This window comes from Euphorbia lathyris, chromosome 7 (genome assembly GCF_963576675.1).
Source record: "Euphorbia lathyris chromosome 7, ddEupLath1.1, whole genome shotgun sequence".
In the NCBI taxonomy this organism is placed as follows: Eukaryota; Viridiplantae; Streptophyta; class Magnoliopsida; order Malpighiales; family Euphorbiaceae; genus Euphorbia; species Euphorbia lathyris.
In genome coordinates, this window is record NC_088916.1 from 49,535,972 (window position 1) to 49,548,483 (window position 12,512).

General features: G+C 29.7%; 1 protein-coding gene across 1 annotated transcript; it reads left to right on the forward strand.

Moving 5' to 3' along the window:
• The first annotated feature begins 5,060 nt into the window (after positions 1–5,060).
• LOC136200567 (heat stress transcription factor B-4) lies at positions 5,061–6,592 on the forward strand. Its single transcript, XM_065990940.1, has 2 exons — positions 5,061–5,495; positions 5,572–6,592. The coding sequence occupies exons 1-2, from the start codon at positions 5,247–5,249 to the stop codon at positions 6,382–6,384; spliced, it is 1,062 nt and encodes a 353-aa protein (XP_065847012.1). The 5' UTR covers positions 5,061–5,246; the 3' UTR covers positions 6,385–6,592.
• The last annotated feature ends 5,920 nt before the right edge of the window (positions 6,593–12,512 follow it).

The following is a 12,512-nucleotide window of genomic DNA, read 5'->3' on the forward strand; positions in this document are numbered from 1 at the left end:
CAAGAAGCCAAGATGTAAGAAGACCATCATTAACCACCCAAACATTATAATCAGAATTGGCACTTTCATTTCCCTGGGCATCTCTAATTTTTTCTGCAGGTTTAATATTTGATGAGACGTGGTGATAAATACCAAGGCTCCGGCTCAAAGGAATAACCTGTGAACGCCTTAAGAGATAGTTAGTGAGACTTAGCCTGATTGATACCAAGCTAGAACATTGATGGAACTGTTGAATTGTGAGTGCAGATTCTTTTGCCATTGTAACAAAGAAAAGAAAATGAACAACACAAGCAAGAGTTTATGCAGAAATAATTTTGGCTTTAACGAGTTTAAAGCTCTGATACCATGAGAATATTTCAAATTTAAAAAATACAACTAACTCACTGATAAGAGATAAAAGATAAAATAAACAAAGACTTCTATTCTTATCCTTCTTCTATTTGAGTATCGTGATCTGTAGAGATATGCTTAACAAGTGTCTTTCTTCAAAACTGACTTAGATATCGAAACGGGTTAGCCGGATTCTAATCTCGTTTGATTTTATTTATGTCCAGTTACAGGTCTATACGTGGATTTCCAAAATTCAACTACATCATATACAAATATTATAATGTGTACAAAATGGAATTTTAAAAATAAATAAAAACTAATTTTAAAAGAGATGAGTAGGAGTAGGAATTGAGTTTAATTAACATTGTTTTTCCAATAATGGGAATGATAGGCATGATGAAAATAATGAGTTGAGTATCTATGAGAAATAATTAGTAATGATTTTAGTATTGTTTCACTTTGGACCTACCCTTAAGCTTAGTCATCATCATAAAGGATCTCTTATATTGCCATTGCCATTGCCAACCACTCATTCATGCAAATCTTATTCAATTTTAGTGCTCATAATTAATTAAAAACTATATATAAAATCAAATCTGAATTTGAATAATCACACAACAACACAAGTCATAGAAGATTCATGCCTACATTTCCAAAGGTAGAATCAATAGTAAATAGAATCAGTAGATTTTCACATATATACAAAAACAAACATTAAATTTACTGGACCCTTCCACAGTAAAATTACTCGTTATTCATGCAAACTTTAGGGTCCAATAATTCAATCACCTCACCTGAGAGACACGTCATGAGCCGAGCCGAGCCGAGAGAAAAGGAGGAGGCAAAGTTGGAGGCTCAAAGCAAAGCAGAAAGGTATACATACATTATATTATATATATATATATATATATATAGATACATAGAAAGAGTATAAATGAATAAAAAAAAAAAGGAGAGAGAGTCAGGAAAGGGAGTAGTGGGCAGAGAGCATGTCTAAAATGATACTGATATTGAAGTTTGGAATATATAATTATTATCAGAAGAAGAAAATATGGTCATGAGGAAGGAAGAAGAAAGAAACTACAGGCTTTAAATCATATCACGTAAATCGATGTATCCATTACCTTATATCTGGTAGAAGAGAAGAGAAGAGTGGAAAATGATGGGATTCCCAAATAGAGACTGTTTTTTTTTTTTTTGTGGTATTAAACAACAAAAGCTAACCTACAAATTCAAATGAACCCACACACACCCATACCTTCTTTTTCTTCTTCTACTTCTTGTTTTTATTATACTTATTATTGCTCTACTACACTATATTATATTATTCACTTCTTTTTTTTTTTTTTTTTATCTCCCTATTATACCCTTTTTTACCTCCAACACATGGAACATGTATTCAATTCACGTGTCTTGGAAATGACTAGTTCTATTTTGATTGTAGGTATCAAATTTTGAAGAGATAATAATAAAAGTTTCTTTTTTGTATTTTATTTATTCACTTAAGTTTTTAGTATATGATTTCTTAATACGATATTTAAGTCCCGACAATTCATTTTATGAATAAAATTTTACTACACATAGTAAGACGAGTATGTGATGTACACACTTCAAGTTCAAGAGAAATTGCATTCGAGAGTGTTACAAATAATAATAATAATAATAACTATTATGAGTTTTTTTTAATAAATTAACTACTTAATTTTGGTTTTCAGATTAAATCAATTCAAAATAATATGTGTGAGCATCATATCATTCAAAATAATACATATTAACATCATACCATCTCTGACGATTTAGTTGTATTTTCTCTATTTTCTTTTTGTTTTAGTGTTGCGACAGTAAAAGTTCTTCAATCATTACAATGTTTTCACCCTCCAAACAAAATATTCCTTTGAATTTAAATTTATTATTATTAAATTAATTTGACTGCATATAGATTTATATTATAATGTATTTATTAAATTAAAATGACTACATGCACATTTAATTTAATTTTTGCAAATGAAAATTAATATTTATTAATATCATTTTAATAATAAAACTAAATAAAAGTATAAATATATTTAGATAGCAAACAAAATTAATCCAAATATGCACACATAAACACAACAAATAACAATAACACCATATATTCATAAAAAAAATATAACAAATCTATATACATATATAATAAGAAATGGTGTTGCACCAAATTGTTTGGTGCAAAATATGTGGACTAATTTAACAAAAAAATCAAATAAAAGAAGATTGAATTATAAATTAAGTTTATACCTAAAATTTATTTTTGTTGATGCAAGCTAAATTTAAGGAGCCAAAATAATATTTATTTATCCGCTTAAATTTGTGGATCATATGATTTCTTGATTTGGTATTAAAGTACTGACAGTTGAATTTATGAATAGAATTTCAATACACATAGTAAGACGATAATTGTGATGTATATACTTCACTTTCAAGACACATTGGCATGCATAAGTGTTACACATAATAATAATAAAAACTATTATGAGTTTTTTCTTTAAGCCTGGGGTGCCGACCTAGTCGGGATGTCAGTCTAACACACCTTCTCGTCCCAGATTCTTATCAAAAAAAAAAATTATGAGTTTTTTCTTAAAAAAATCAACTACTTAATTTGGAATTCTAGATTAAATCAATTCAAGATAGTACGTGTCAATATCATGTCATTCAAAATAGTATGCGTGAAAATCACACCATTCAAAATAGTACATGTCAACATCAGACAATGCAAAATAGTACGTGTGAATATCAGATCATTCAAAATAATACCTATATCAATATCAGACCATCTCTAACTATTGAGCTGTTATTTACTTTTTATTTTAATGTTGTTACAATAAATGTTCTCCGATCATTACACTATTTTCATTCTCTAAACAAAATATTCCATTCAAACTAAAATATTTTATTATTATTATTATTAAATTAATTTGACTACATATAGATTGATATTATAATGTATTTATTAAATTAAAATTACTACATAAAAATTTATTTTAATTTTTACAAATGAAATTTAATATTTATTAATATCATTTTAACAAGAAAACTAATGAAAAATATAAATATACACAAATATACACACATATAAAAGAAATGGTGTTGCACCAATTTGTTTGGTGCAAAACAAACCTATGCACCAATTTGGACATATGTGAACTAATTTAACAAAAAAACAAAAGATTGAGTTATAAATTAAGTTTATACCTAAAATTTATTTGTGGTGATGCAAGCTAAATTTGAGGAGCCAAAATGATATTTATTTATTTCCTTAAATTTGTGAATCATATGATTTCTTAATATGATAGGGAATTTCAACACACACATAGTAAGATGATCATTGTGATGTACACACTTCAATTTCAAGACAAATTGGCATATATAAGTGTTACACATAATAATAAAAATTATTATGATTTTTTTTTAATTAATTACTTAATTTGGTATTTTAGATTAAATCAATTCAAAATAGTACGTGTCAACCATTCAAAATAGTACGTGTGAACATCAGACCATCTCTAACCATTTAGGTGTATTTTCTCTATTTTCTCTATTTTAGTGTTGTTACAAAAAAAATGTTCTTCAATAATTACACTATTTTCACTCTCCAAACAAAATATTCCTTTGAAATTAAAATGTTTTATTATTATCATTAAATTAATTTGAGTACATATAATGTATTTATTAAATTAAAATGACTACATCCAAATTTAATTTAATTTATAAAAATAAAATTTAATATTTATTAATATCATTTTAATAATAAAACTAATTAAAAATATAAATATATTCACATAGCAAACAAAACTAATCCAAAATATAACAAAACTATATATATTATTTCAAAAAAAAAAACAAAACTATATATATATTGAAGTGATTAAAAATAATAAAACAAACCTATGCACCAATGAAAACAAACCTATGCATCAAAATAATAATAATAATAAATAAAAAATGGTGTTGCACCAATTTGTTTGGTGCAAAACAAACCTATGCACCAATTTTGGACATATGTGGACTAATTAAAAAAAAAAAGGAAAAGATTGAATTATAAATTAAGTTTATACCTAAACTTTATTTTTGGTGATGCAAGCTAAATTTGAGGAGCCAAAATGATATTTATTTCCCAAAAATCATAATAGTGTTTCTACTAATTGATCCAATGAATATGTTTGAAATTTAATTAGACCCTTTTTTAGTGATATATTTCATGTAATTAAGATTATTTTTATTTATTTATTCAAAATAGTAAGAATCGAATTAAATGATTACAACCTTTTCCATGGTAGAAACAGTAGAAATGCAGTTAAGAATGGGAAGACAATGAATAGGCAATTGCTATTTTAAAGTAAATGTTAAAAAATAATAAAGATGTGCATATTTAGAAATAAATAGGTCTATACACATAATATCAGCTATAGCTTGTTTCCTAAAAACAAATATCCTCCTGATCCCTCAACAACTGTAAATAAGGATATGTACTGTACTAAATGGATAGTATTTGTATAGTTGACTACGTAGAAAGAAAGGGAAAGAAAAGGGGGTGAAAATGTAATTAGGCAAGTGGGTGTGCGCGCGAGATCAATGTCAGAGAGAGAAAGAGAAAGAGAGGGTTCACGGGTTTGTCTTGAAAGGCCCTTATTTCACAGCCCCTAGACACAACAGACAGACAGACAGACACATATTCTCTCTCACTACATAACCGAGGACCCAAACTAATTTATATTAATAAACCCAAAAAAAAACATACTAATGTAATGTAATAAATCGAAAAACAACCGCATATTCATATTACTTACTACCCCTCTCTCTCTTTCTTTTTTTAATTATCCATTTTCACACTGCTCTCTGCTCTTCCTTTCTCTTCTTACTCTTAGTGTGCTAGCTCTACAATGGCGCTTATGCTTGACAACTGTGAAGGAATATTACTTTCTTTAGACTCACACAAATCGGTCCCAGCCCCATTCCTTACTAAAACTTACCAATTAGTTGATGATCCCACCACCGACCACATTGTTTCTTGGGGTGAAGATGATACTACTTTCGTCGTTTGGAGGCCGCCGGAGTTCGCCCGGGATCTTCTTCCTAACTATTTCAAGCATAACAATTTCTCTAGTTTTGTCCGCCAGCTCAATACTTATGTAAAGATCTTATCTTTTTCTGTTTTTAATTTGTGGGTTTATGTACTGATTTTGATTTTGATTTTTGGTGAATTAGGGTTTTAGGAAGATTGTACCAGACAGATGGGAGTTTGCTAATGAGTTCTTCAAGAAAGGGGAAAAGCATTTGCTATGTGAAATCCACAGAAGAAAAACAGCTCAGCCACAAGTAGCTATTAATCACCATCATCATCATTCACCACTTGGACCTGGTTTTTTCCCTTTTCCTAATAACCGAGTTAGCATCTCCCCTTGTGAATCGGATGAGCAACCGATTCACAATTGGTGTGACTCGCCGCCTCTCTCTTCCCCTGGAGGTACTCATAATGCTTTCAATGGATATAACAGCAGCTCAATCACAGCTTTATCAGAAGATAATGAGAGACTTAGAAGAAGTAACAATATGCTAATGTCTGAACTTGCACACATGAGAAAGCTTTACAATGATATTATCTACTTTGTTCAAAATCATGTGAAACCTGTTGCTCCTAGTAATTCTTATCCTTCTTCTATGCTTCTTTGTAACCCTCCTTCTACTACTGCTCCTTTTGGGGGAGTACAAAAGCCATTGAATCATCAGCTTCTCGGAGTAGGATGTTACCCTCCTAATTCTAACTCTAATTCTAAACAAATCCCTCAAGTTCAAGTCTTAAACTCTCCTACTAATACTTCACAGAGTTCTTTGACATTTGTTGATGAATCTAACAACAATGTCTGTAAAACGAAGCTGTTTGGTGTTCCTCTACATTCAAAGAAAAGACTGCACCCGGAATATGGTTCTAATGCAGCAAATATGGAGAGTACCAAGACTCGGTTGATGTTGCAGAAAGATGATTTAGGGTTGAATCTCATGCCTTCTTCAACATGTTAAGGTTTTGCAAATTTTTTTTTTTTTTCGGGTTACTATCTTGATCTATTTAGAATTTTCTTGTTCCATTTATGTTGTTTTTTTGAGTATGGGTTTGTGTATATAACTTTAGTGATGATCAACAAAAAGCTAAAAAATCAAAACTTCATCTTTTATTTTATTGGTGCAATGTTATTCAGATCTCTCCTGTCCTGGCTGGACCCTTGTTCTTCTTCCTCTTGTTGTGGGTATTTTCTGATTTTGATGTCTGTAATGTTTCAGTTCCATTAATGCAAGGATTAAGAGAGAGAAAGAAAGAGTCTTGACTCTTTCTATTTTAGTTGTTTTTCAAAGGAAGGAGAATTAAAGCTGAGATGGTTGAATTCTCTCTAGGGATTTGTCTGATCAATCTCATTAATGCTTCATACGTACACTGATATGATATGGGTTCCAAATTAATTAGAAATGATAATTAATTTAGGTTGTGAGATGTTATTATTAGAAGTGTAATGATAGTTATGATTATCCTTATTATTGTCAAAAGAGGAAATGATTACTGTTATTTAGGAAAAGAAGGTCATCATGTCTCGCTTGATCTATTTTCTCGTTCGTTTCAATGAAGTGTCTGTCAGTCAAGGGGAAGCTATTCCATTCCATGGGAAAATAAATAATAAAAAAAAGAAGTAGAACAAGAAGAAGAAAACAAAAAGAGTGGGCTATTCCATGAAAGCGAAATATGAGAGAAACTGACTAAAAATGTAGCTTTGAAATGTTTCTATCAAAGCTTCTATACTTGTTCTTCTTCTCCTTCTTCTTCTGATGACCAGAAAAACCTTTGCTTTTTCCTACTTTAAGTATCTGATTAACTCCTTCAAAACTCTCTTTGGATCCCTCTTCTATTTCCATCTTTTCACTATTTCCAAATTCTTCCTCACCTGACAAACACCCCCATTTTTAAATTTTTAATCTTTTGCTAGCTTTCCAGAGACCCTTTTATAAATGGTAAAAAGATAAAAACTTTCGTAGAAAGAATCAACCACTAATTTCTACTGCAATTAAAATTACTTAATGTGATTATCTGAGAAACAGGCAACAGATTTTGAAAGCTAGCTGAGATTTGTCTGTTTTAAGCTTGTTTGTATGTATGTATGTATATAAAATAAAAAAGAAAAAAGAAAGGTAGCAAAGGAAAGCAAAGCAATGATTTCGTCGTTATACGGAAAAGAAAAACCCTAACCCTAAATAAGATGCTTCTCAAGGGAACCTTTGTCTTTTAGAAGGAATCGCACGTGATGTATAAAAGTCACGTGTGTGTGTGTGATGTATGAGAAGGAAGGATACGTCTATTCCATTACTATTAATATAATGTAGTAAGAAGAAGGTTTTATAAAAAGTGGATACGGATCATCCGGTAAAAGATGCTTTAATGGAAGAAGCAGTATTGGACCACCAAAATTAACCCATTTGTTTTTTCTTTCTTTTCTTTTTCTTTCAATTTATAAGAAAGTGTATTGAAAAAGGATAAAGGGAAAGAAAAATAAAAGATGGAAATGGGGATTCATAGAAAAAGAGTTGAGTTGTGTGCTTCGTTCGTCTAGTCTTTTGAAGCTATACTATACTATACTATACATACCCACTTTATTTGTTGACATTTCTTCATTCTTCTTTATCTTTATTGACAATTTACGAGGATTATTATTTAATTTACTATATACTACTAAATTAAAAAGCTTCATATGGTTCCCATGTTAAAAAAAAAAAAAACAAATTTATCCCCTTAACTTTAAGGGTTTGATTTTATGGAAGGATGAGAGATGTTAGTAAAGGAAGGAAAAGAGAGGGAATGGAATGAAAAAGTAAGGAATTAACCTTAATTTTATGAGGATTTGTAAAAAGATGAAAATTAGTAAAATTAATGAAATGACTTTTTTTTAATTAAATATGGTATCTAATTTATTCTTCTACATATATAAAATGGGTAAAATTTTATTAAAATAGGGTTGTTAAAATGGATAAACGGTGTGACATATGACTTAACCATTTAATAAACGAATTAATACGGTCCATTTATTAAATTGGTTAATATGAATCAATCCATTTAATAAATGGGTTATACGGATGGACTCGTTTAACCCGATTAACTAAATCTAATTGAAATATAGCTGAAATAAAGTTAAAATTGATTATAATTCAATATATTAAAATTAGCATCTTCATTAAACTTCATTTCATTGGAATCGGAATCTAGTTCAAATTCCATAATCTTATATGAAAAAACATAAAACATGAGAAACGAAAAAAGAGAAAAAAAAAACGGTATAAATGGAAAAAGACAAAACTGGGAAAATTGTAAAAAAGTAGAATAATAAAAAAATGCAAAAAGAAAAACGAAAAACAAAAGTAATGTGAAGAACGAAAAAAATGGGAAAACAAACAAATAATTATAATTTTTTTTTGTTGTTTTTTATATCGTTTTTTGTTTTTCATATTTTTTACCATTTGTTATGTTTTAACATTTTTTATTTTCTAGTTTTCATGTTTTTCCTTTTTGTGTTTTTCTTTTTTTTTTGTATTTTTAATGTTTTTTTGTTTTTTTTATATTTTTTACTGTTTTCTATGTTTTTCACTTTTTTTCATTTTTCTATTTTCACATTTTTTTTCTTTTTTTACCGTGAAATATATGGGTTCCATGTCCATGAAAATGAGAGAAACAAATTCATGAGGTTGTGATTTGAGTTAGAGGGTGATTCCGATTTACAATATATATATATATATATGTAAGGGTAATTTTATGAATTAAAATTTTAATCCTCCTAAACCCAACAATTTAGAGGGTTCAAAATTTGACGGATTTTGGAAGGTTATAATCATTGATAAATTCTTGAAAAATCTTAACCCTTGATACATCTTCACTCAAACAAGGGTTCTCATCAATCATTCTAAACTTTTCCTTTACTAAGAGGGTGTTTGTTTCAGCTTTTCGGAAGAGCGTTTAGCGTTTCACTCCAAACCGCAGGAAATATAGCGTTTGGTTAGGTTTATATAACCATAGCGTTTAACATTTTTTCTGGATACTGCAGCGTTTTGGAGCGTTTCACGAGAAGCTTCTATTTGGAGCTTTTCATAAACAGCTGTTTGTAGTTATATGTTATTGACAAAATTATCCTTCTTATTTCCACAAAATATGTTTATTCTTTAACATTATTTATATTTCTACAACATAATTACCGGAAGAATAAAGTTTTATTGCGTCCAATAAATTTTTTATTTTTTATATAGATTATTTTTATTAATTTGTGTAACACATTTTTTATTTTATAATAGGATAAGATGCAAAAATACCTCTAACATTTGTAGCTAGGAGGAATTTTACCCTTAACGTCTAAAATGGTGCAATTATACCTCTAATATTAGCAGCCAAAAGCAATTTTATGGCATTTTTTCACATTTTTTCTTTTATAATTTTATCATTGATTAATTTAAAACATGTCCATTTTAGACATTTTAAATCCGAACAGCAATAGTTCAATATAATTTTACCAAACACTAGTAATTAAACAGCTAATAACAAACAGCTAACAGCGACAGCTAACAGCTTACTGTAACTGCAAACAGCTAACAGCAACCACAACAACTATTAGCTAACAGCTGAACCAAACATGCCCTAACCCTCTAAAACCTTTCTTCCAATCACACCTTAGGCACTTAAATTTATTTAATGTGATATGAATAAACTAAGAGTAGATTTGAACAACTTAAAATATATATATTTTATAGAGTCTTTTCTTTTAGGAAGTCAATAAACCATTTTAAATAAGTCCAATCACATCTCAAAGTTTTAGGAACCCACCGGTTTTTTAGATTAAGTTCGGGAAAATCATCATGTATTTAGATTAATATAAAAACTATTATTCGATTTTAACTATCAATTTAAGTTTTTAATTCAAACGGTTTATTGACATCGTAGAAAAGCCACTCATACTAAATGATCATGGCGAAATTTCAACACACCCTAAGATGAGACATTCAATATATGGACATATAATATATAATCTCCAATTTGTTTTCTTTTTATGGAGAGTTTCTCAAGACAGTGCCATATACATAAATACATATATATAGGTTGGATTTTCCATAATATGATAAGTAAATGTCATTGTTTGGTTATAATAATTATCACAGGCAGCCCATGCAGATAATGCTCAAAAAAGATCTAGAAGTGGAACATCTACTATTTCTAACACAATTTCTGGATTCTGCTTTTTTTTTTTTGGGTGTACGACAATCCATAATGCTCTCTCTCTCTCTAAGTAAAATAATTATTACTAGTTTAAAAGTCATAAACGACATGAGTAGATCTCACGTTCATTTTTTACCTACTTGATGGCAAATCAATTTGGGTTGCACATGTTATTGGATTGGAAGAAGAAGCTAATAGATATAAACAAAATTGGTCCAATTAGATTTTGTCTTCCTGAAGACACTTAATTATTTTATTATTATGACATAATCCATCCAAAAAAAATCTTATAATTAATTAAGAAGCAATGGCCCATCTCTTGTCTTCTAGTATCATCATATTTGGCAATATCTTTGGAGTAAAATCTCATACTCTCTTTTCTTTAGTTTTCATCCATATTGTGAGAGTAATATTTTTTTTTCTTTTATATACTCAATAAATAAAATGGAAAATACACATTAAATGGGATTACAGCCCATAACATATGGGCCCAATAAACTGTAAGTTCCACTAAGTGGGCTTCCTCCTATGACCCAATAAGAAGTACATGGGTCAGTTAACCTATAAAATATAAGGGGCTGCCCATCTATAAAGGGCAACTAGTCATTTGATCTCTCTCTACATCCTCATTCCATTTGATTATACAATTTAAGGGACGTTTGGTTCGTATATGGGTACCGAAAAGGAACCCACAAAGAAATACAAGGAGAAAGGAAATGTATTTCCCTATCTATTTAGATATATTCGAGAATACATTACCTCTTGATTCCCATTGTGATTGTTTGATTTAAATGGGGAATCAACCTGTTTTCGTGATTAATTTTTGTTGTCAATCTATATAGTTGAACCTGTTTCAAATGATCAACCTATTTTTATGATTAAACTTGTTTCCGATGTGACTTATTTATCAAAAGTCCAAAATATCATTTCTTGGTAATGTCAATACTAACTACAAGCACCAAAAAAAAATATGAAATAAATAACGTGGCTGTCTATAAAATGTTTATTTCAAATATAGTGAATTTCATACTAAAAAAACAAACGCAACCCACTAGTCTTTTTAACACTTCATCGACAAAGAGACTTTAAGCATTTCTATTGTCATTTCTATCAGGAAGACTTTTGACATATATGACTTTGAAAGCATCGTGACACTTAAAAAAATCGTGACATTGTTTGGTTGTCCAATCAGAATCTGACCTACTTCCAAAGCTTGGAGTTAGTCAAATTGCAACAATCGACCAATGTGAATTTGTAGAAATCCAACTAAGAAGTGAGAAGATGAGAGAGAGAGAGAGAGAGAGAGAGAGAGAGAGAGAGAGAGAGAGAGAGAGAGAGAGAGAGAGAGAAATGGAGTGAAGGGGAGAGATCGACAGTGTGAGGAATGATCGGTGAAGAAGACCTAATCGAGGTTGAAGGATGGACAGAGCAAAGGAGCGACGTTAGAGACGGGATTGAGACAGGGGTGAGCATTGACAAGAACTTGATTGGAGGGAAACATAAGGAAAGGGAATACAAAACCTATGTGATTGTAGTAATTAGTCTAAAACACTTTGGGGTCTATCCAAAACTAAAAATTGGTAAAGGGTTTCATTGAATTGTTGAAACAAACACTAACAAATGGAATTATATCTCCTCATTCACTTGCCATTTCCTGAAATCCCCCAACCAATCACCTCCTCCCTTTAATATATTGAATGTATACGTTGAACTAACTTGATCTTCGAAGTTGAAAAAAGGACCTCTGTAGGCATTGGAGTCGGAACCCTAAACCCTAAACTAGAAAACATTTAACAATTAACGATTTTCTATTTACCTTAAGTGAAAATGAATTTAATCAAAACAACAATCTTTTAATCAAAATATCAAACGTTACATGTGGGATCGATATCTTTTATTACTTAAACGTGTA